Genomic DNA, 25,408 nt, shown 5'->3' with positions numbered 1-25,408 from the left:
CCAGAATCTTCAACAACGCCCTTAGAGTCTCTTGCCGCTGCTACTAAGAACGAGCTGGAGCGTGCTGGGCACATGGATACGGGTTGGAGGCCCACGTCCTTCCTTTCGTTAAAGGCTTTGGGCACAGCAGCATTCTGCAGAGGTGAACGGGTTAAGCTTTAGCTCAGCCTCCCTTTTCCTACTCGGTTCTTCCTGTGGCCGCTTCTCACCGCCCCAGAGGAAGCCATCCTCTCTGCTACTGCTTCGTGCTAATGCTGCTGTCACATGCAGCCAGGAAAGTTCCCCAAAATCCTTTGTGAAAAACTTGGGGCTTTTCACGAAATCAGGAAAAGTTTGCCTTTTCTCCAGGGAGTCAAAAATAGCTTAGAGAAGAATTCACCTTTCATTTCTCCAGCTGGACATTTTTGATCAGTAAGAGCCATGCAGCTAGAGCTCTCCACCTGTGTCTTTCTGTGTCTCTTGCCACTCAGCTTTAGTGCCGTCAGGAGATACTACCTGGGCGCAGTGGAACTGTCCTGGGACTACCGGCAAAGTGAACTCCTCCGTGAGCTGCACGTGGACACCAGGTAAAGAAAGGTGTGTCTAGAGGGTCTGATCAGGACTGTGGGGGTGAGACTCTGGCTGGAGGAAGGTGCAGACATCAGGTTAGGATGGCTGTGAGGCCACTTAAGCCCCCCCGAAAAGAGCACTTCCAGGTAAGGCACACATGCCAGTCCTTTCCATAGATCTCATCTACTTACCGATTTTTTTTTTCTGTTTTGTCCATTGCTTCTCTTTGTCACGTGCTGTCACTCTGGAAGCTAGAGGGTAGAGAGGAGGCAAGGAGCATAAGAGACAGCTCAAACCTCCTTCAGCCTTGTGATGTGGTGAAATTGTCCCGTCTGCAGTCACATCTCCATTCTTATACTGTGTGTAAGAATGTGTGTCTCTTTACTTCTCTTAAAAATTTATGTCCAAGCAGTTTCTCAATGTTATTGGTTTTGTCAGGAACCATCTTTGGTTGTCGTTTCTGCTTTGGCTTTCATCAATTCACTTCTTCTTCCTAATTTCCTTCTTGGTTCATTTGTTGATTTGATTACCTGGCTCTATAGTATCTTCTGAGGTCTGCTAAGTGAAATCTCAATCCTCACTGCTCTTTCCTGTACCTTTCTCACCATTTTTTTCTTTTTCTTTTTTTTTTTTTTTTGGTCTTTTCTAGGGCTGCACCCGAGGCATATGGAGGTTCCCAGGCTAGGGGTCCACACCGCAGCCACAGCAACATGGGATCCAAGGCACGGCTGCAACCTACACCACAGCTCGAGGCAATGCCAGATCCATAACCCATCGAGTGAGGCCAGGGATCAAACCTGCAACCTCATGGTTCCTAGTCGGATTTGTTAACCACTGAGCCATGACAGGAACTCCCCTTTCTTACCATTTCTTAGGCATTTTATTCTCCCATGTAAAAATGTTAAAATGTTTTTCTGATTAAAAAAAGCCAAACCCAGAATTCCCATTGTGGTTCAGTAGCTTAAGAAGCCGACATAGTGTCTGTGAGGATACATGTTCGGTGCCTGGTCTTGCTCAGCAGGTTAAGTATCCGGCCTTGCCACAAGTGGCACTGTAGGTCATAGATGCAGCTTGGATCTGGTGTTGCTGTGGCTGTGGTGTAGGCCGGCAGCTGCAGCTCCAATCTGGCCCCTAGCCTGGGAACTTCCATATGCTGCAGGTGTGGACATAAAAAGAAAAGAGTTAAAAAAAGAAAAAAAAAAAAAAAGAGCCAAGCCCTGTTGCAATTCTAATTGGAATATCATTAAATTTATACATTAATTGTATTACTATAATAAATGTAACTTCTTTATTCTGACATTTAGCCCTATGCATTTTATAGATGTGTTGCTATTGTTAATCAGATGTTTTCTCCGATGTTCTCGATTTTAAGTACCAGAACTGAGAAAAGCTATTGGTTTGTGTTTATTCATCTTGAATTTAGCTACCTTGCCAAAATCGCATGTAAACTGTAATCATTTTACACAAGAGTCGGTATGAGTACTGAATCATATTCAAAATGAGCAAAATGAGACACATTCTAGCTCTTTCCCAATGTTTATAACCAATTATTTCTTTTCTTATTTTACTTGAAAGAGTCGTGTAATAGTTTGCTTTTTAGAATAACATTTGCTGGGTTGTGTGTTTGTGTGTGTGAATGTGGTTGTTTGGTGTTTTTTGTTTGTTTGTGTGCTCGTTTTGCCGCATCCGAGGCCAGGGGTCAAACCTGTGCCGTAATAGTGACACTGCTGGATCCTTGACTCCTGCTCTTCCTTTCCGATAAGCGGTCTTTGTTCCTTCTACTCCCACTTGCCGAAACAATTGCATTGGAAATGGCTTCGCAGCAATCTGGCAGGCGAGGAGTTTTCTTACTTCATGTGTGGAGGACAAATCAATTGTCAGTAGACTTCCTGACGTCGAACCGCCTTTCATTCTTGGAGTACAGCCTCGCGTCCATACACATTGATTATTGCCGGTGTTTATGTGCTAATGTTTCTTTATATACTGTGTGCCTTTATTATGGGGATTGATCTATAGCTTTATTTTTAATCGAAGTATATTTGATTTGCAATATTGTGTTGGTTTCAAGCGTAAGGCATAGAGTTTCAGTATTTTGCATATTATATTCCATTAAAGATTATTACAAGATAATGGCTCTAACTCCTGGTGCTATACTGTGTAGCCTTGTTGCTTATCTATTTATGTAGAGTAGTTTGTAGCTGTTAATCCCTGATTTGTCCCTCCCCTGCCCTTTGGTAAGTTTGTTTGCTGTGTCTGTGAGTCTGTTTCTGTTTTGTGACTAAGTTCATTTGTATCCATTTTTAAGATTCCGCATAGAAGTGCTATCATACAGTATTTGTCTTTCTCTGACTTATTTCACTAAGTATAATATTCTCGAGGTCCCTTGCTGCAAATGGCATTATTTCGTTCTGTTTTATGGCTGAGCAGTATTCCGTGGTATATATGTACCACATCTTCTGAATCCAGTCGTCCGTCGATGGACATTTAGGTTGTTTCCGTGTCTTGACTGTTGCAAAGAGTGCTCCTATGAACACCGAAGTGCATGTATCTTTTCAAATTAGGGTTTTCATTTTTCTGGATATATGCCTTTATTTTTTCACTATTGTTATTAAATGTTGGTATTAAGGTTTTATTGGCTTTATCAAATGAATTAGTGAGTGCTCTGTCTTTTCCTAGTGCCTAGAATAGTGCAAATAACATTAGATTATCTATTGTTTTATTTTTTCTTGTCTTCTTTTTTTGTCTTTTTGTCTCTTTAGGGCCACAACTGAGGCATATGGAGGTTCCCAGGCTAGGGGTCCAATTGGAGCTGTAGCCGCCGACCCGCACCACAGCCACAGCAACGCGGGATCCAAGCTGCGGCTTCAACTGACACCGCAGCTCAGGGCAACGCCGGATCCTTCACCCACTGATCGAGGCCAGGGATCTGTCTAACCCATGTCCTCATGGATGCTGGTCGGGTTCGTTGACCACTGAGCCACGATGGGAACGCCAAGACCATCTATTGTTTTAAAGTTAGACAAGACTCACCTATGAAGCCATTTGGTCCAAGTGACATATGCAGTCTCTTTTATGTTAATTGGTCAAGTCAGATTTCAACTTATTTTTGGAGTCAGCTTTAATAATTTTATACCTTTCCAGGAAATCATTTCCTTTATTTTTTCAATTTTGTAGCCACTGTGTTTCATATAGTGCTCTGTCATGATTCTTTTACTCCACATTATCTCTAATTATGTGTCCTTTCTCATGCTCTTTTTTGTTTTTAACTTTTTATTTATTTTTTCTTTTTGAAAAATTTATTATAGTTGATTTACAATATTCTGCCAATGTCTGCTGCACGGCAAAGTGACCCAGTTATCTATATCTATGTATACACACCTTCCTTTTCTCACATTATCCTCCGTCATGCTCCATCACAAGTGACTGGATATAGTTCCCGGTGCTGTACAGTGGGACCTCATTGCTTATCCACTGCAAATGCAATAGTTTGCATCTACTAACCCCAAACTCCCAGTCCATCCCACTCCCTCCCACTTCCTCCCACTCCCCCTTGGCCACCACAAGCCTGTTCTCCAAGTCCATGAGTTTCTTTTCTTTGGAAAGTTTCATTTGTGCCGTATTTTATATTGCAAATATAAGTGATATCAGATGGTATTTGTCTTTCTCTTTCTAACTTCCTTCACTTCGTATGAGAGTCTCTAGTTCCATCCATGTTGCTGCAAATGGTATTATTTTGTTCTCTTTGATGGCTGAGTAGTATTCCATTGTGTATATATACCACATCTTCTTAATCCATTCATCTGTTGGTGGACATTTGGGTTGTTTCCCTGTCTTGGCTATTGTGAATAGTGCTGCAGTGAACATACAGGTACATGTGTCCTTTTCTAGGAAAGTTTTGTCTGGATATATGCCCAAGAGTGGGACTGATGGGTCATATGGTAGTTCTATATTTAGTTTTCTGATATACCTCCATACTATGCTCCACAGTGGTTGTACCAATTTACATTCCCACCAGCAGTGTAGGAGGGTTCCCTTTTCTCCACTCCCTCTCCAGCATTTGTTATTTGCTGACTTCTTAATGATGGCCATTCTGCTTTCTCATTCTTAAATTCCTAAATCTTTGCTATGTATCTTGTATCCATGAACAAGTTTACCAGGCATTTGTCTATTTGGCTGTTGGTGGTCTTTTCAAATAATAAGCTTTTGGCTTTTTTGTTCTTCCAAGTGGTTTTTTATACTTATTTTCAGATTTAATCTTTATCAATGATCTCTTCTTAGTTTCTCTTGGCTTGTCCTGCTTTATTTTTCTAATATCTGGGGAAAGCAATATATTCTTTTCTTTGTCTTTTGTCCTTTGCTTTTAATATGAAAGGATTTAAAGCTGTACATTTGTCCCTGAGAACAACTTTTCCATATCCCAAGGGTTATGTTATGAAGAGTTTTCTTTTCATCGTTTTCAGTACAATTTGTAATATCCTCTTCAATTTCATTTAGAAGCCTGATTTTGGAGTTCCCATTGTGGCTTAGCAGGTTAAGAACCTGACAAGTATCCATGAGGGTGAAGGTTTGATCCCTGGCCTCGTTCAGCCAGGGATCAGCATTGTCGTGAGCTGTGGTGTAGGTCACAGATGTGGCTCAGATCCCACGTTGCTGTGGCTGTGGTGTAGGCCAGCAGCTGTAGCTCTGATTTGACTCCTAGCCTGGGAACCTCCATATGCCGTGGATGTGGCCTTAAAAAAAAAAAAAAAAAAAGCCTAATCTTTTTAATCTCACTTGTTATTTGCTTTTCAACTTATATTTTTGATGCTTGGATCAACGTTGACTATCCTATTTGTGTCCTATTGCTGTGTAACAAATTACCTCCAACTTAGCTTGCAACAACACTTACCTAATAGTTCACAGTTTTCGTGGGTCAGAAATCCAGTGCCTTCGACTAGGTGCTCTGCTCAGGATCATACGAGGCCCGAATCAAGGTGCTGGCAGGGCTCCCTGCTGGAGGCTCCGGGCCGGGGCTGGGCGTGGAGGGGTAGTCCACTTCCAGGCTCCTTTGCAGTTTCGTTCCTTCTTTCCGTTTCCACCCTCCATTTTCAAGCCCCTTTCATGCTTCGGGTCTGTTTGACTCCCACTCCCACGGCTCCTTTCCCTTCTGTTCTGCCTCCCTCTTCCACCTTGAGGAACCTTCATGATCACATTCGACCCACTCAGATATTTCAGGAGGCGCTCCCCATCTCAAGATCAGCGGATTAGCAACCTTAATTCCATCTGCTTCTGCAGCCTGTGGAGGTCCCCAGGCCCGGGGTCCAATCGGAGCTGTAGCCGCCGGCCTACACCCCAGCCACAGCAATGCCAGATCTGAGCCGCGTCTGCGACCTACACCACAGCTCAGGGCAACGCCGGATCCTTAGCCCACGGAGCAAGGCCAGGGATCGAACCCGCAACCTCATGGTTCCTAGTCAGATTCATTAACCACTGAGCCATGATGGGATCTCCAGAAACCCACAGATTTTAAATGTACAGTTGGACAAATGCATACAAGTTACATAACACCACCCGAATCAACATGCGGGACCTGTACATCAACGCTCTTTCAGCTTTTCACTGGGTCTCTCTACCCTGACCTGGCACCAGGCAGCAAGATTCTTTCTGGAATTACAGATTTGCTTTTGACTTTTCAAGGTTTTCATATCAGTGGATTCATTCAGTTTCTGGCTTTCCTTTTTTTTTTTTTTTCCCTTTTGGCCATACTGGTGGAATGTGGCAGTTCCTGGGCCAGGGATCAAACTGCAGTGCCAATGCCAGATCCTCAACCCACTGTGCCACAGGGGAACTCCTCAGTATCTGGCTTTTTATCTTCAGCATCATGATTTGGAAATTCACCCAGGTTGTTGCATAAAGTTGTTCTGTCCTTTTTATTGCTGATTACTGCTCCGCTATGGGCATATATCACACTGTGTAATGACCATTGTCTTTTCACCGCCACGGGGACCTTTGGATCGTTTCTAGGGGCTAATATAAATAAGCCTTCCACGAACAGTCCTGGAAAAGTTATTGTGCGGCCATCTGTTTCCACTTATCCTAGCTAAATATCTAGAAGTGAAATTGCTGGGCCATGTGGAAACGCATGTTTAATCTTATAGCACGTATTGTACCATTTTATGCTCTCGCCAACAGTGCATGAAAGTGCCATGTGCAGCACATACTGGACAGCTAAACATGCTGAGCATCCTTCCCTGTGTAATTGGTCATTCCTGTGTCTTCTTTAATGACATGTTTATTCAAATCTGTGGTCCATTTTTGTTTTATTTATTTATTTAATTGGGGGGGGGTGCTTCACCCACTGCATATGCAGAAATTCCCAGGCCAGGCAGGGATCAAACCTGCGCCACAGCAATGACCTCATGAATTCACTGTGCCACAAGGGAACGCCCTCTTTGGCCCTTTTGAAAATTGGGTTATGTTGTTATTGTTGAGTTTTGAGAATTCTTTTTGTATTCTGAATAGAAGTACATTTTCAGATGTACCTGTTTTCAGTAGTTTCCCCCAGAAGAAGTTTTCATTTTGATGAACTCCAATTTATCTATTTTTTTCTGCTAGTTTCTTGTGCTTTTGCTGTCATACCTCAAAAGCCATTGGCAAATCCAAAGTCACAGAGATTTACATCTGTATTTTCTTCTAAGGGTTTTCCAGGTTTTGCTCTTACGTCGAATTCTTTGATCCTAAAGGTGGCCAGTGGCCTGGTAGCTAAATGAACCATTAGCTAATTAGATCACTTAAAAAATAAATGAACAATTGGCCCTTTAACCATTAACATGGCCCTTATTGAAAATTAATGTTGAGATAGTTGTGCTGACTCCATTGCGTGCTTTCTTTGTGTTACGGCGTTCGCCCAGCATGCAGGCTGATGTACATAGGGAACAGTCGTCTGAGTGTAAAGTTGAATTGAATGGAGAAAATGATTTATTTGTTATTTTGCTTTCTGCTGTTTCATAGTCGGTCACATGTACTTACCAGGAAAAGGTTGATAGCATTTTTATTTTGATGATACCATTTTATAGTCTAGATTATTTTGATAGTGATTAACAGGATAAGCTGACTCTGGACACATCCTGACAACCCCTGCCAAGGTTTGAAATAAACATCTGGGAAAATTCAGTTTTATATTATCTATTCCTGCAGCTGCTCAACTTCTAAGCAAGGGTCAGGGAGTATAATAGGTTTCCCCATTGGTTTTAGATAAAATGTGAACGAACAGTTCAGGTCAAGGACTTTGTTGCCAAATATATTTGGCAAGATTTAATCCATCAAATCCCCAGGGAATTACACAAACAAAACCCCCACATAAATTAGGAAGGAGTAAAACCTAGGAACCTAGGAACATTTTGTCACTTACTGCACAGAGTACCCTGAAACTGAGACATGAATCACGTCCCACTTGACGAGGGCCTGGGCTTTCTGCTACTCTGGCTCACAATCTTGTTCTTTTATCTAGCTTTGGGTTTTCACTGTTTCCTCAGCGGGAGAAAAAAGTCTTTCCGGGTGCTCACGTCCTATTCATTCTCTGCTCTTCCGAGCTCTCGAGCTAGTAAACAATTTTCATGTATCTTATATTTTCACTTAAGTCAAAAAGTGAAAGCACTGTGCTAGTGTATATGTCACAACACCTATCTCTGGACATGGGTTTGAGTCTTAGAAACCAGGGGAGGAATTCCCGTCCTAGCTCAGTGGTTAACAAATCCGACTAGGAACCATGAGGCTATGGGTTCGATCCCTGGCCTTGCTCAGTGGGTTAAGGATCCGGTGTTGACGTGAGCTGTGGTGTAGGTCACAGATGCAGCTCAGATCCCACATTGCTGTGGCTCTGGCGTAGGCCGGCAGCTACAGCTCCGATTCAACCCCTAGCCTGGGAACCTCCATATGCCGTGGAAGCCGCCCCAGAAAAGGCAAAAAGACAAAAAAAAAAAAGAGAGAAACCAGTGGACAAGTTCCCTTGTGGCTCAGTGGGTTAAGGATCCCTGATTGTCATTGCTGCAGCTTGGGTTCAGTCCCTGGCCTGGGAACTCACGTGTGCTTGCGGGTTCAGCCAAAATAGGAAAAAAAAAGGTGTCAGTGCCTTAACACAATAAATCTTTATTAAAAAAAGAAAGAAAGAAAGAAACAATGGAAACGTTAGAGAAACTGAGCAGGTGGACTCAGCAGAAACAAGGAGATGAAGTGGGAGGGGGAAGGAAACAAAGCAGGGGCTAGTTGCTGACTGTGGAGGGGCGCGGGTCTCCTGGGAAGGGGGCGGGATCTGCTCCAGGAAGGGGGTGTGGTCTGCGCTGGGAACGGGCGTGGCCTCCCTGGGAAGGGCCAGGGGGCGGCTTTGGGAAGGAGGGGCCAGGCGGCGCCGGGGACCTGACGGAGGGCTGTCCTCCAGCAGCACTTGCCGGGGGCGGGGGGGTCGAGGGCTTTTCGGCACCCCCCACCCCCGCCTCCGTCCCAGCCCCACTCACCCAGCCTCCGCGTCCTCCCCTGTATCGGGGTCACCTTCTCGGGTCCCAGGGGCCGTGGCTCAGGTGTGACCCGTTCTTGGCCCTCTCGCGTAGGACAGCGCCCCCTCCTCCTCGGGTTTATGCCCGGGACCTCCGCTGCCGGCAAGCTGCCCCTTTGGTGCAGTAGCCCGGGGCGTCCGGGGGGCACCCCTAGCCTCTCATTCAGTGACACTCTTGCGTTTCTGCTGCGAGGACCTTCTAGACCGCCGAACTCAGAGCTACAGGGGGGACACCGACTCTCCAAGTGGAATACGCAGAACAGAGGTTCTGTTGCTGCCATTCTCTGGTCCTAAACCCAAAACGTGTTGTTCTTATTGGGGACACAGAACCATCCTTGAATCGATGCATACACAGCACTGTGGAGGTTGGCCCTTTACCCTCATGGAGCCCTACCTCCAAGCTGAGCTTTAGCTGGGCCCTTAAGAGGTTGTTCCACTGCACTCTGTCTGGCAGCTTCTGGATGGAGTGGCATGTGATAAGGCCAATGGATGCCATGGTCATGGGCTCGCTCCAAAGCCTCCTCTGCTGTCCAGTCCTGGTCTGATGTGACGTTACAGGGGCTCATACATCAGTGAATCAGACCCTCTGTACACGTGTCTTCCTATCAGAACGAAGTGCTGTCCTTTCTGGGACAGAAGGGATCGTAGGCAGTCAATTGCCTCCAAATAGCTGGCTGGTCTCCATAATGGATGGTGCCAAACTGGGAGCTCAGCACTGGTTTCTTTTTCTTTCTTTCTTTTTTCTTTTTTTTTTTTTTTAGTGTCTTTTGTCTTTTTAGGGCCACACCTGTGGCATTTGGAGGTTCCCAGGCTGGGGCTCTAATCGGAGCTGTAGCCGCCGGCCTACGCCAGAGCCACAGCAGCGCAGGATCCGAGCCTCGTCTGTGACCTACACCCCAGCTCCCGGCAACGCCAGATCGTTAACCCACTGAGCAAGGCCAGGGACCAAACCCGCAACCTCATGGTTCCTAGTCGGGTTCGTTAACCACTGAGCCACCATGGGAACTCCTCAGAACTGGTTTCTGTTGTTGGCTGTTTGGATGGGGGGGGGGGGCAGGTGGACAACACTAGTTAAAGCTGATGTAGGGAGTTCCCGTTGTGGCTCAGTGGTTGACGAATCCGACTAGGAATCATGAAGTTGCGGGTTCGATCCCTTGCCTCGCTCAGTGGGTTAAGGATCCAGCGTTGCCGTGAGCTGTGGTGTAAGTCACAGAGGCGGCTTGGATCCCGCGTTGCTGTGGCCCTGGCGTAGGCTGGTGGGTACAGCTCCGATTGGACCCCTAACCAGGGAACCTCCATGTGCCGTGGGAGCGGGCCAAGAAATGGCAAAAAAAAAAACAAAAAAACCCAAAAAAACTGATACAATCCCTGCGAACCCTCGCTATGGGGTCCATGCCACCATGGCCACTAACCCACATCTCACCAGCGCCATGTGAGGCTGGCTAATGTCAATTGTCGTTCACTTTGTCTATGCTACTGTTTCGAACATTTTCCACAGTAGATCCTCTCTGGATGACATGAACATATGGCAGAAAGATCTTTTTATTATAACCACTCACTAGTATTCCTTTGCCCCAGACGTCTTCCAGCCGTTTTCCCTCTAGGCCCCAGCCAAGCCATTTTCTGCTGTCCATTAGTCTGTATATATTTGAAACTTGGGCCATTTCTCCTTCTACTCAAAGTGAACAACCAGGAGTTCCCCTCGTGGCTCAGTGGTTAACAAATCAGACCAGGAACCATGAGGTTGGAGGTTCGATCCCTGCCCTTGCTCAGTGGGTGAAGGATCCGGCGTTGCCGTGAGCTGGGGTGTAGGTCACAGACGTGGCTCGGATCCCACGTGGCTGTGACTGTGGTGTAGGCCGGCAGCTGTAGCTCTGATTCGACCCCTAGCCTGGAAACCTCCATATGCCACAGGAGTGGCCCAAGAAATGGCAAAAAGACAAACAAACAAAGTGAACAACCAACATTTGGCCCACTGGGGGATTTGCCTTCAGCATTAAACCCACCACGGGAGGGTGTGTATCAACCTCAACCTGACCCATCTGTCAATAAGGCTCAGGCTTTTTTCTCCCTGAGCAGCTGGCCATCGGGGTCCCCCACGTGGCTGTGGGGTGACTTGAGGTCCAGGGGGCAGGGCAGCAAGAGTGGACGAGAGGGGCCTCTGACCATCTGCTCCTGCAGCCTACTTGTGGCCTGTGGTCGGTGCATGGAGCCCTTTTCCTGGGAGAGCCTCCCGATCGGCCCGCTGGCCGCTGGGCCTCAGCCGGTCCCGAGAGGCCCGTGGCCGGGCCTGGCCTCGCAGGCAGGGCCGCTCCCGCACGTGCTCGCTCGGGCGCCGGGCCGCCCCGGGCCGCAGCGCCCCGCCGCCGGGCGCAGTGGGGAGCTCTCCCCAGGCCGGCCCGGGTTCGCGGCGCGTGTGTCCCTCTACCGCCCGCAGCCTGGGCTGCGCGGGGACCGGTGCCGCGCTCTCCGGGCCCCCCCCCCCCCCGGCCCGACCGCCCCGTGCTGGCGGGCGAGGCCCCGGCCCCCTGCGGGCCGCCTCGGCTGCGGCTCTCGGCCTGGCCCTCGACGCCGGCCGGGGCTCGCAGACCTCCTTCCGCGGGCGCGTCTGCCCGCGGCCTCGGCCTGGGTCCCCGCGGCTCGCTCTCGGGCCGCAGCGGCTCGGATGGACGCACGGGTCTGGGCCCCCGCCTCCCCGGGGCGCCGGGGGCGCAGCTCGGGCGCCGCCCGCCCGGCCGCCCGCCCGGCGGCGTCGCATCTCCAGGCTGCGGAGGACCGGGCCCCCCGCCCCAGCTCCCTTGGCGGCGAAGCCCCGGGCGGGCGCGCCGTTGGCCTCCGGCCGTGGAAGGCGGTGCTGCGCTGAGCACGTCCGCGCCCTCGGGGACGGCGTGTCCGCGAGCGGACCTGTCTGAGAGCAAATGAATGACTTTTCCTTCTCTTCAGATTTCCTGCTACAGAGCCAGGAGCTCTTCCGTTGGGCCCGTCAGTCCTGTACAAAAAGACTGTGTTCGTAGAGTTCACGGATCAACTTTTCAGCGTTGCCAAGCCCAGGCCACCATGGATGGGTAATGTAAACCAAACTTTCATGAGTGCCTAAGCTCCGCTTGTATCGTTTAGATGTGAGGGTTTCTTTTGAAAGCACTTGGGGTGTCAAGCTGTAGCCGCGGAGACTTCAGGAGCGCAGGAGATACTGACTAGTGCCTGATTTTTACCGGGAGCGGCTTTCAAGGTCAGTGTCCTGGTGCATCGCCTGATGGCATCCTAAGGAGGGGAGCTGTTTCAGAAGCTCACTGCACTGCCCCTGTCAGGCGTGCGGCCAGGGCGGTCACAGGACAACACTTGCCTCAAGACCCTGCCTGAGAGAAAAGACCTATGTCATTGTATTTTCAGAAGCAGAATCTGAGAGGAGAGATAAAGTGACAGTTGGAGAGGTATGCCCATGCCAGGAGGATGTCCCCATACTGAGAGGGAGAGTCACTAAGGAACTCATGTGGGTTCTCTAAGAAAGAAAGATCCAGATTTCGGCATGTGCCACATCCAGGGGGGCCAAAGGCGCATGGCCATGGAAAGATCAAGAAAGATCTTGTCCCCACGCCTCTTGTCCCACCAGCTCCAACCTGAGGCAGCTGCAGAGGCAGTGAATTAGGAGAGGAAGCAGAGAAAGCAGTGAAGCTGCAAACTACCTTCTGGAAATGCAGAGCTGCGAGGATCAGGACTGAGCTGGAGAAGGAAGGGCACATCAAAACCGGGTGTTAGACCGCACTGGCCGGACTTATTGCTGCCTAAAAATGGCAGTTAATGTGTGAACGTTACTGGAAGAAACTTGAAATTGTTCAAAATACAAGAAAGGGAAATTCCCTATACGATGAAAAACTACAAAAAATAAACCTGTTTCATATGTTCATCCCATTGAACCCAGCCCACTCAGTAAACCACGTGCAGGCAGCTTATACTGAGTATGCCCATAAGTCGGAAGTCTCGAGTTCCTCTTAATTTTCTGTGCCATGACCTGACTACCACCCACTTGCTCAAACCAAACTCACAGGAGCCATTGCTGACTTCTCTCTCTCTCTCTCTCTCTCTCTCTCTCTCTCTCTCTAATATGCAACTCACCAACAAGTCTTATCGACTTATTGATCTGAAATAAATAGACCACCAGATGGTTCTCAGAAAAGGTGGGCTTATCAGGACCAGCAGGGAGTTGCAGTTTTGGATCTGCATGGCGTGTCTCTGTGGTTGGCCAGATGAGAACAAGTCCGAACGCAGTGAGGGGAGAGGAAGCGGGGAGGGTGCTAGTGAACAAAGAGCTTGTCCTTGGCTGTGTCCTTGGGGGGAAGGTGGGGCGCCCTCTTCCTGTTGGGCTCCACTGTTGTCTCGGGGTGCCAGAGTTCCCTCTTCTAGTCTCTCAGCTGGAGTTAATTGACGGTCCTGTTGATTTATTTATTTTTACATTTTCTCCTTTTGATCAAGATCTTTCTCTGAAAGATCAAGCGTCAGGTTTTCTATTTTCAGCAGCTTTTTGTTTCAGGAGGGACCTTTCCTGGGTGTACCGTCTCACGTTGGAGGGCAAGTACACAGACTGGAGACCTAGGGCGGTCACAGGCGAGTGACAGGGAGGGGTGGGAGGGAGAACTCTCAGGCAGTTTTGATTTCAACACCATATGTCATCAAGATCACAGACAATGGGGAACGTCCGAAGCCCTGTGTCATCACCAAAGGTTTGGCAACAAACTTCCAACAGCCCTGGCTTGGATACCTGGGGAAAACAGTCTCATCAGATGTCGTCTGCTGCAATTCTGGGAAATCTTTACGTTCGATCTCGGAGAGACAGCAGTGAGTGATGGCTTGGAGCGAGATCTTAATTCTCTGCTCAGGAATGGAACCTGGGCAGCCCGGGTGAAAACCAGGAATCCTGGCCCCTAGGCGAGCTGGAGGCTAGAAGCAGACTTGCCCTGATTCTGGCCGCCTGTTGAAAGCAAGAACGTTTCAAGGAGGCAAAGGCTGGACAAACAGGTAAAGTTTCTTGTTAGAGACACAGCACAGCCTGTGGGAGAGCACCCGGAGAAGGGTCTGTTTGTCTAAGGCAGAAGCAAAGCAGGAACACAGACCCAAAGGCGCGGCCTGAGCGGTGCTTTAAGCCACTTGCACGGGGCAGGCCTTCTGGGCCTTTGTTTTCCTTTGGCCAGTTGTCTTGCCTCGTCTTTGGCACCTGACCAGCCCGGGGCCCTCCCCCGTCTGCCTGCGCTTCTTTTGGCCAAGGCGGATTCTAAAGCAAGGCGTGGCGGGAAGCTTATCTGGACCTCTTAGGGCCTGGCGCCCCCTCCCTTTCGGACCCGGAGGGGTCTCTGTGGCCCTGAGCGGGGGGCAGGAGGTGGCCTCTTTGTTCTTCTGCCCGAGCAGGGCTCGGCCCCTCTTTTGATCGTGTCATTACCACCGTTTCACAGGTTCACAGAGGACGAGTACCCGTGCGTGCCTTGCGCGGGTGTTATTTCTCGCCTCAAGTACAGACAGGTGGCTGCTTGTAAGTGTCTGTCCTGGAGCCCACCTGTCTCCTGCCTTGCTTTCAGGTCACCAAGCGATGTGCAGGTGTGTGACCTGAACGTCCAAGTCTAGCCCTTGGAGTTTGGCAGCATAAGGGTTGGTTCGCAGCACCCGATGGGGCCCCTCCGGTGAGGTTAGGGAGGGTGCCTCGGAGCTGCCTTTCCAACAGACGACATGTCCGCTCTGCAGGGTGCGATGCCTCAAGTGTCTCCTGAAAGCACATTGTGCAAAAACCGCTCTACCAAAACATGGTTGTTTTAATAGAAGCCGTTTGGTCTCTGCAATATTGGGACGTTGCCCCTTTTGTCAATTGTGGGTTAAAAGAAGCAGAAGCCAAGTGCATTGGGCTTCCTGTCACTCTCAAAGGGTGAGAGTTTTTGAGTTCCAAAAGGGCTGGGTCTGAGATTCAGAAGAACAAACAGCAATTCTTTTGGCCTAATGCCTCTGCACATTTTTCCAGTTGAATCTTTGGTGGTGGTTGTTGTTGCTGCACCCACGGACGTGGAAGTTCCCGGACCAGGGATAGAACCCGCACCACGGCAGCGACCTGAGCCCCTGCAGTGACGATGCCGGGGCCTTAACTCCCCGAGCCATAAAGGAACTCCTCCAGTTGACTCTGAATAACGCCATCCACGTGTTCGACTAAAGCAGGTGGTGGAGAGAGGTGTGAAGTGTGCGAAAACTGGCCAAACAGCCGGGACTTGGCAGAGCACCTGGCCAGTAGAATGGGTTCCCCAGTGACATTCGAGAGGAGCTACAAAAGACAGCTGCAGTCCAGTGTGCAAGCCTGCAGACCATGACGAGAACATGTTTCTACCCATCCGATGGAAGAGGTTTTATGAAATCCATTTGCCAGCCTTCAAATGGGCCACAAGGTGGTTTCAGACGCCTGGGAGTCGTACAGCCCGCCTTCCCCGAGCCGTATGGCTGTTTCCCTCCCGATATTCATTCGTGGAGACACTCACTTCCTCAGCAACCCGGGCGGTGGTTTCCTGTGTGTACAGCGGTGAAGAGAGGGCGTTTGGGAGCCTCGGGAAGACCGGGCTGTTTTTTGGCTTTCTCTGTTTATCCAGCCAGCAGCGGTTGCATTTCCAATCTTGTCTTTCCTTTCCTGAGGCCAACTGCTGGAGCTGCACAGGAAGAGAGCATCCACCTGCTGAAGCTTTTAGCCTTAAAGGGACATAAGGCGCCAAAGGAAGGTGGCAGTGTGCCCAAGCCCCTTCCATATCTAGGACATCTGAGATCCAAACAAGGGCTACATGTACCTCCGGATGGACTTCCTGCTGCCCCGAGTTTCCCCAAACCCTGACCTTAGCGCCCGCTAAGGGAGGTTTTCACAGGCTGGATGCTTCCTGTCAAAACTGAAGTCCGAATTTCTCTCTTAGGGCCAAACTCTAGATGTTTTCCTAAACGATACCCCATGCCGGGCGGACCTTCAGCAGCGAGCATGTGAACGAGCTGTTCAAAGTCAGAGACACCAGGTTCCGATCGAGTGACCGTATGAAATTGCTCAGCAGATCGGTGAAGACCTTCAGTTGTCCAGAAGCATCTGACTGTGGCTCGCAGTTGAGCTTCAGTCCAGGACTGTTAGAGATGAAGAGGCTTGATATTCAAGGGACAGGTGGTGACGAGTTCGGGGGAAAAGGCAGTGGAGAGAGTGGCAGAGGAAAGGGGAGGTCGTGTGAGAGAGGGAGGGGGGCTGAGGGTGTCGAGGGGGCGGAGGAAGTGGTTCTGGAAGCGGAACCCGACGACCCCGACGACCCCGACGACCCCGTCTAGGGAGAAGAGCCTGAGGCGTCGGGAGCCCTTTATCTGTCTTTCGTCCTCGGTTTGCCGCACTAAATCTCAAAATTCGGTTTTGCCGGGACACGATTGGAGACTCCTGGTAACATTGCGAAGCCTCCAAATACCAAACGACATGAGCATTCCACTCAGGTCTGGAAATGTTTGTGCTGTTGTGGTCCAGCTTGGTTTTAAGGAAATGAAGTGTGGGTACTTCCAAAGTCCTCCATCCTGGCCGGTGACGTTCTAAACTGCTTTTGGTCAGGTTGGCACATTTAGTTAGAAGTGTGCCTAAGAGCAAGGGGGTCACCCTAAGATGCCTCCATAACTGGGACCCATTTCCTCGAGGGCTTTCCTCTCAAGGACAGTTTTCAGTCAGCTCAGACAGCTCATGGCACAAATGGATCAATTCAAACAGCTTACAAGCCAATCCTAGCCAGTCCTGAAACTGAAAACACCTCTGATGCAAACCCAGCCAGAACCCAGACTGGGACTTGAACTCATGGTCTTTTTAATTAGAGTCACTCAGCTGGCACCTGGACTCACGGAGCCTCGGGTTCTTTGTGTCTCAGTACAGACGGAATTCAGCGAGAGACAAAGTGATAGGCAAGGAATACATTTATTAAGCTAGGACGCTCGTGAGAGATGCAAGCGGGCAGGCCAAAAAAAAGAAGCCCTGCCCGGAGAATTAAGTGGGCTAGAGTTTTATAATCCAAGGAAAGTGGAAGAAGGGGGAAGACCGCCTTCTTGCTCGTTGTCCTTCGAGGGGACAGCAGCCTTCATATCCATCCGATAAGAGAGTATTTGACCCTGTGAGGTCAGACTAGGACTGACCTGCGCTTATTCAGATCCGCCGACGGGCAGAGGCTGAAATTTGTGGAAGCATCTCAGGTTTCTGCATAACGCGGGTCTGCACCTCAGGATCATTATCTCGCTGAACTTGAACGCTCGCTTCATTTTATCTTTCCCTTAGTGACCTGAGTGAGGCCCATCTTGTGCTTTGCTTTATGGTTTTGTGGTCAGGCGCGCCTGCTTCATGCGGATGCTGTCTTGAGCGACGGTTCGCTCCCAGGGGTCTCCTAGAGCCCCCTCGCTTTCCCTCGCCCATGGGGACGTCTCCAGCCACCTGGGCGACTAGCCTGCTCCCTCCCTATCCCCCCCAAGGGAACCGCTTGGTCTTGGAGGAGCCAGGCCGAAGGCCTTTTCTTGTAGCCAGGCTGCAGAAGACAGCCCTTTCAAAGGAACGGGCTGCAGCCTGGGCCTGCCCGGGGCGACTGAAGCAGGCCCTCTCGGCTGGCATTTTCAGCCAGACGTTTTCTGCCCGCTTTGGTGCAAGTAATGAAATGTCACGATTGGACCAAAGTGCCGGGCAAATACTCCCGTACAGAACAAGGTCTTTACCAGGACATTGAAACTTGAGGATAGATCCTGAATAAAGCCTGGAGAGCTTCAAACGCGATCCCGGGGAGGCCTCTACCTTCTGCTTGCGGGGTTGGTGAGAAAGCAGAGCAACAATGGCTGGGGCGCCGCCCCCCCCCCCCCCCCCCCCCCCGCTGACCTGCAGCAATGAGACGGGCAGATGCTTCTCTAGCAAAGATGGCTTTATGTGGGATCTGCAACCATGGCGAGCCCACCCCACCCCCCACCCCCTGAAGCCCCTGCAGGGCCAGGGAGGGAGCAGCTTTTACAGGGAAAGGAAGCGGGGAGGGTGCTGGGAAACAGAGGCCAGCGCTTGTCACTGTCTGGTCCTTCCAGGAAAGAACGCAGCCTTTCTTCTTCCTGTCCCACCTGCTATCCCCACAGGGTGGGACAGCGCCCCCTTCTGCTCTCCCAAGTCGATTTAATCGAAGCTTCTCTTTATTAATTTTTTTACACCCTTCCTCCCAAACAAGTCCCAAATCTGCTTGCTTCTTGTAACTTCGCAATTCAGCCAAACTCATGTGGCCTGTGACATCCTAGTGCGCTCTTGCTCATTCACTTTGCTTCAGCCGCATGTGAATTTACCGTATTTAAATTATGCTCTACCTCCTGCCTCATCATTTTCTACCATCTTCATTTACAGCATTTGTAACAAGCTGATTGGTTCTCGTTTATGTATTTACATGTTTAATGTCAACGAGCTCATCTGTAGGACCTGGGACCGTCCCCGGAAAGGAGCAGGAGCTCAACGATAAGCTTAAGAAGGAAATGCCTTGAGTGCATTGCCAGAAATCTAGCCTCAGAACAGTCGTGGGGCTGAGAGGTTGTAGCAGCCTGCGAGTTCACTCAGCAGCTCCTGTGTTTCATGGGTCATCACAGGGGCGGGCGCCTCCCTTTGGTGATGGCGTTCGGGGCCCATCTCATCCTTGCAGGTCTGCTGGGTCCTACCATCCAGGCTGAGGTTTACGACACGGTGGTCGTTACCCTGAAGAACATGGCTTCTCATCCCGTTAGTCTCCACGCTGTCGGCGTCTCCTTCTGGAAATCTTCCGAAGGTGAGTCAGAGGCTCTCCTACTGCCCCAGGGATGGAGGACCACTGGCGATGAGGTCTTACGACGAGGGACTCTTGGAGTCAGGATTCAACGCAAGGCCCATCTCACGCAGCCACGGAGGGGAGGGCGTGTCGCCATAGTCTATGTCGATGCGACAGACTGGGTCGCTGCTGTGGCCAAAAAAGAATAATAAATCAATTACATGCAGTTGCACAGTGCTGACTTGCTGAGTTGCACTTGTGAGGCCGGGAAGACCTGAACTGGCGGAAGGTGACAGGCAGGAGGGGCAGGTGCTGTAGAGGAAAAGCATCCCGAGCACTGACTATCGTCTGGCAGGCTGTTTCCATGAGGCGTATCCACTTGGAAGCTTCTAGAACGAATCTAGGGGTATTTTACAGAGGCCAGGCTTCCCACACTTCTGTAGCTGGGAGCTGGTGACTCTCTTGCACCTTAACCCTGGGGAATCCTGGGAAAATGGACTATCTAATCTCTCACACATACGTCTGCGGTGGTTTTGCCCAGAAACAACACAGTAAGCCCACGGCCTAACCCCCGTGTGAGCTATGGTCCCGTCACGAGCCTGTGTACTTACATGTCATGGTCTGCAAGCTCCCGGCCTTCTTAGACCAGCCTGGGCCCCGGATGTAAGTTAAATCCATGACGACGGTGAGAATCATTTCATAATCCTTGTTGACCTTTCTGATATCCTTTCGTAAAGTGTCTGATCGGATGCTTACATTTTTTCCTGATGAAAAAAATGAGTTATCATCTTTTTCTTATTGATTTGTGGAGGAACTTTATATAATCTTAGTACAAATCCTTTGACAGATATAAATATTTGCATAACAGCAGAAGTTCCCTGGTGGCTCGGCGGGTTAAGGACCTGGCATTGTCACTGCTGTGGCTCACACTGCAGCTATGGTATGGGTTTTATCCCTGGCCTTGGAATTTCCATGTGCCAAAGGCGTGGCCAAAAGGTAAAAAATTAAAGCGTATGATGTATATGCCAAGATATCTAGTTCCCCTGCAGTGTCCGTCACAGGACCCAGAAGAGGAGTGAAAAGCAGGTGGGTGGAAATTTCAGGTTTGGTCATAAGCTGAAAATGGAAACCCATTACTGGAGAAATGGTTTTGATTTCTTCCCTGGACGAGTGGGGTTCTAAAACGCCAGCCTAGCCTGCAAGCAGGTCCATAGAATGAGGCTCTGAGTAGAACTAAGATGATGTTGGCCACGACCTGCAACCCTTTGGGGGAGGCACGGAAGACAGCGTGGGGGAATACGCCGTGAGAGGGGCCGGCCCAAAGCTGCCGAGCAGAGATCCGCAAGAGAAAACCAGCCGAAGGCACCCGAGACGGGCCCGGAGTAGCCTCTGAAGCCCAGGGTCCTTGAGCTGTGGCCTTCAGGACTGAGACCGGCACAAATCCTTGGCATGGGACTCCGAATGGGTGGCCCCACGCCTACTGGACACACAGGAGTTCAGAGTGTCTGAGCAGGCCTGCTTCGGGGGGGGGGGGCTGAGGCGAGGCCCGGGGCAAGGCTGACTCACCAGATGCTTGGGGCGGGGCGGGGGGGGGGGGGGCAGAGGTTGACCAAGGACATTGGAAGCAGACACATTCTGCTTGGATGATTTTAGTTAGTTAGTTAGGCTTTTTTTAGGCCCACACCTGCGACATATGGAGGTTTCCAGGCTAGGGGTCGAATCAGAGCTGCAGCTGCCGACCTTCACCATAGCCCCAGCAGCGCAGGATCCTTAACCCACTCAGTGAGGCCAGGGATCGAACCCGTGTCCTCATGGATACTCATCGGGTTCATCACCACTGAGCCACAGTGGGAGCTCCTGCTTAGAATGTTTGTAGGTGGCTGATGTACAAGCTCAGGTAAGACTCTGATGGAGGCAAAGACCTTGCCAAGGAACTAGGCATGAGTAGCTTCAGGTATAGACCTAACGGCCTGCTGCACTTGGTCCCGACACATCACCTTCGTCTTCACGGAAGGACTGACCTTGTTATTAGCAACCTGAGCAGAAGCCGAAATCTCAGGTTCAACCTTCCGAGCATCACCTGTTTTTCCAGCTGTTTTTCTCTCCCCTCCAACGACTCTCCGTTGTCCCCAGCATCCCCCTTGCCCTGCCCTACAGTTTTTCACCATCGGCCTCGCTTCCTCAGGCCCAGCTTAGATGCCCTGGGCTTTCCACACCCATGGCCTCCTGGATCTCCGTTCTGTGCGCTTGGCTAAACCTCTGTCCCGGTTAAATCTGTTCTCCACCTGTCCTACTGGCAACCAAGCGATTGGTCATACTAGAAATAAAAATAACACAGCCACACGGACTGTATGAGCCCGATGTTTGTAATACCTCGGCTTCCTACTGCTGTTGTTCTACCAATCCGTTCCCTGTCCTTCTCCCCAAGACGGTAGAGCTTTCCCGTGCTCTTAGCCTGTCATCAACCCCCCCCCCCTCCTACCAACCTTAGTATTGGGGAAAAGGGTATTTTCCTCATGAAATATTTCAAGCAAAAACCTGTACAGGAAATAATAGAAGAAGCAAACAAGTACCCATTACCTCACTCTGCTAAATCCTCACATTTTGCCATCTTTACTTACTGCATTTTAAGAAATTAAACGTGGAGTTCCCGTCGTGGCGCAGTGGTTAACGAATCCGACTAGGAACCATGAGGTCGCGGGTTCGGTCCCTGCCCTCGCTCAGTGGGTTAACGATCCGGCGTGGCCGTGAGCTGTGGTGTAGGTTGCAGACGCGGCTCGGATCCTGCGTTGCTGTGGCTCTGGCGTAGGCTGGTGGCTGCGGCTCCGATTCGACCCCTAGCCTGGGAACCTCCATATGCCGTGGGAGCGGCCCCAAAGAAATAGCAAAAAGACAAAAAAAAAAAAAAAAAGAAAGAAAGAAAGAAAAGAAATTAAACGTGATGGTTACGCGGTGAGATGGCTCCTTCTTTACCCCTCCACGATCCCCTGCCTCCCTCTCCAAAGGCGCTCACCATTCAGACTGTGACACCAGCCCACAGCCGCACAGACACCTGAACCACACTCTGCACCCCGGCTGCCACTCAGGTTTTTAACATGCCCACCGGGGGCTGCCAAGCACAGGCGGCGGCCTGCTGTTGCTTCTGGACGCAGCTAATTGTCCCGAGTGTTTAGATGCAATGAAGGGGTTCAGCACTCGGCGGTGCAGAGGTCAGCTTAACCGTCCTGAGGATGTGGGTGGCCCGCAAATCTCTGCCCCTCATAGGGTCTCTGCCCCCGCAGAGAAGACGAACCCAGTTAAAAAGGTTCAGAAAGCTGTGCCTCTCCCCTTCCCTGACCCTCACCAGTGCTTAGGAAAGAGTCTGGGACGAGGTACCCAGGGCGCATCTACTGAATTCAGTTGACTCAAATTAGAGGAAAAGACGCAATAAGGACGCGATATCGTTGGTTCGAATCTGGAGTTCTCGGAGAACCCCTCAGCCGCTCATGTCTGCGTATATGTGAGGCTTCTCCCCATCTGTCCCTGTCGCTTGTCAGTATCCAAGTTAAGTTTCAGAAAGGCCGTTTCTTGTGTAGAGTGTGCTAGCGACGATAAAGTTGGTTCTCGTCGTGGCGCAGCGGTGAATGAACGTGATTAGAATTCATGAGGTTGTGAGTTCGATCCCAGGCCTCGCCCAGTGGGTTCAGGATCTGGCAGTGCCGTGAGCTGTGGTGTAGGTTGCAGACACGGCTCGGATCCCGCGTTGCTGTGGCTGTGGTGGAGGCCGGCAGCTTTCGCTCCAATTCGATCCCTGGCCTGGGACCCTCCAAATGCCGCAGGTACGGCCCTAAAAAGACAACGAGAAAACAAAGAAAGGACCATCTTCTTCCTTCCTGACTTAGGCGCTGAATATGAGGATCACACCAGCCAAAGGGAGAAGGAAGATGATAAAGTCCTTCCTGGTAAAAGCCAAACCTACGTCTGGCAGGTCCTGAAAGAAAATGGTCCAACAGCCTCTGACCCACCATGTCTCACCTACTCATACCTGTCTCACGTGGACCTGGTGAAAGACCTGAATTCGGGCCTCATTGGAGCCCTGCTGGTTTGTAGAGAAGGTGCGTATGAGAAAGGGTAGAGGGAGTCTCTCGTGGCTCAGTGGGTTAAGGATCTGGCGTTGTCACTGCAGTGGCATATGGGGCCGCGTTCCTCGGATGGCCTTTTCAGTAGAAGGTAAATGCTCTCATGTCTTTTTCAGGGAGTCTGACCAGAGAAAGGACCCAGAACCTGCACGAATTTGTACTACTTTTTGCTGTCTTTGATGAAGGTTAGTGCGCGGCAATCTGAATTTTGGTCTCCTGAAAGAAGGGAGATCTCTCCGTTTAATCTGGTACCTAAGCACCAGGGCTGTTACCGTCCAGAGGAAGGGATGCTACGAAGAAAGAGCACAGGCCATTGCTGTCCAGGAATGAAGCCCCGGCCACGTGATGAATTCCAGGAAAAAAATGCCCCCCGTTATCTTCTACACACCCTCTTTTTTGTCTTTTTGTCTTTCTAGGTCCGCACCCGTGGCACATGGAGGTTCCCAGGCTAGGGGTCCAATCAGAGCTGCAGCCGCCGGCCTACGCCAGAGCCACAGCCACGCGGGAGCCCAGCCACTTCTGTGATCTGCACCACAGCTCAGGGCCACGCTCGATCCTTAACCCACTGAGTGAGGCCAGGGATCGAACCCGCGTCCTCATGGTTCCTAGTTGGGTTCGTTAGCCACTGAGCCACGACGGGAACTCCATCTTTTACATACCTTTGTAATAAAAACTATACCTATTTGTGCACAACCTGATTTTAGAGAGAAATGACGGCCACAGTCTAACAAATCCATCTCCTCGCACGGTTACCTTGTGGGTGTGTGTGGTGAGAACCCCTAAAACCTACTCCCTTAGCGTACTTCCACTGTTCAGTACAGCCTGACTATCACGTCGCCTGTGCATTCATTCCATCCCCAGAGCTGATTCATTTTCAAACCGAGCATTGTACCATCTGAGCAGCATCTTCCCATTTCCCGCCGCCGCCGGCAACCACGCTCCTGCTGTGTGTTTCTCTGAGCAAACCTCTCTTTGGAGTAACTTTGGCAAGTTACTAAGCCCTTGGTGTCTCAGGGGCCTCAGGTTTAACATGGAAAGAAAAAGCACGTTTTCACCGGCGGGTTGTGAGGGTTAAGAGAGTCAGTCCTTCCGCGCCTCCTGCATCTTCGTTAGATGCTCCCCCCCTCCCCCCGCCCCCGGCAGCATCACCTCCTCGCCCCTCGTCGCCTCCCGCGCTGCCGTCTTCTGAGATGAGACCCCACCCTCTCTGTCCTGCCCAGGCTCTGGTCTGTTCGTGCCCCTGGCACCTCGGAGGGGCTGCACTGAAACGCAACTCCAGCCTTTACGGTCCTTGGACTTGACACCGAGGCGGATGCAGCCTCGCCACGCTGAACGCTTTGCTCACGCGGTTCCCTCTGCCTGGAAAGCCTGGCCCTGGCTTCACGCCAAGTGTCTTCTTCCCCTTTGACTCTGGGTTGGACGCCTCTTTATGTCTTTCCACAGCCCCTCGAGCTTTGTCTGTATTCGTCCTCTTTAAGCTCCTATTCCTTTCCCTCGCGCACAGCGCTCCCCAAAGCCCTGTTCTCATCCCTCTTTGTTACTGGAATTGTCCCCCCCCCCCTCGGGTCTCTACGAGCTCAGCTCTCAGCACCTTGAAGGCACAGGCTGTGTCTTGGTCTCCGGCATCAGCGCCTAAGGGGCAGCAGCGCTTAGCGAATACGCTCGAGTGAACAGATAAATGCGCTGAGTTCCCCAGGGGCTTGGCGCTTCCGAAAGTTTTGGGCCCTTCCGGCACAAAGGGGCGGCCTCGAGGAGCTGCCCAAGATGATATTTGTAACGCTGCGTTCGCTCCTGTTATATTAGGGAGGAGGTCGGGAAGCTTTGGGTTCCTGGGCTTTCGTTGTACCATCGGATGAAGCAATTACTCAGTGCCAGGTCCTGGCAGCCCTGTGCCTAGGCCCGCTTTCATCACCTTGCTTTTAAAGACGTCAGCGAATGAATAGGACGAAATCATCATAGTGCAAACCAGCCCATATTTACCCAGTCGCCATTTGTCCTTATTTCTTTCTCCCGACCGTCATGGCTAAATGTAGGGAGCGATGATCGGGTTCATTGAGAAAGGCCTGCCTTTTGGCAACTGTCTCTCTCTTTTCCTTACTGGCCGTGGGACCATATGCTTCACGGGAGCTGTCTGTGCCTGACGGGGTGGCCGGGAGGGAAGGATAAAGGGGGTGCCAAGAGACAGGCACTGACCTGGCCCCGGCTTGCCTCCTCTCTCATCAGGGAAAAGTTGGCACTCAGCAAGAAATGACTCCTGGACACGGGCCATGGATCCCGCACCTGCCAGGGCCCAGCCTGCAATGCACACAGTCAATGGCTATGTCAACAGATCTCTGCCAGGTACGCACAGCCTGCCCTGGGAGCCTCGGCACCTTGCGTTCACTGCCGCTTCTCCTCAGACAGTTCCCACCCCAACATTCTGGCCTCCAGGGGCC

The 25,408-nt window shown here is 50.8% G+C and overlaps 1 protein-coding gene across 1 annotated transcript in view; it reads left to right on the top strand.

The window, feature by feature from the left end:
- The first annotated feature begins 220 nt into the window (after positions 1-220).
- F8 (coagulation factor VIII) overlaps positions 221-25,408 on the top strand; it is a 95,686-nt gene continuing 70,498 nt past the window's right edge. Inside the window, exons 1-6 of the mRNA XM_047763994.1 lie at positions 221-566; positions 12,023-12,144; positions 18,754-18,876; positions 22,737-22,949; positions 23,090-23,158; positions 25,197-25,313. Coding sequence (XP_047619950.1) covers positions 421-566; positions 12,023-12,144; positions 18,754-18,876; positions 22,737-22,949; positions 23,090-23,158; positions 25,197-25,313 — 790 coding nt within the window. The 5' untranslated portion in view covers positions 221-420. The remainder of the gene's footprint in view (positions 567-12,022; positions 12,145-18,753; positions 18,877-22,736; positions 22,950-23,089; positions 23,159-25,196; positions 25,314-25,408) is intronic.

This window comes from Phacochoerus africanus, chromosome X (assembly GCF_016906955.1).
Source record: "Phacochoerus africanus isolate WHEZ1 chromosome X, ROS_Pafr_v1, whole genome shotgun sequence".
NCBI lineage: Eukaryota > Metazoa > Chordata > Mammalia > Artiodactyla > Suidae > Phacochoerus > Phacochoerus africanus.
Note: the sequence above shows the minus strand (reverse complement) of the source record. Positions and strands in the feature narration are given on the sequence as shown.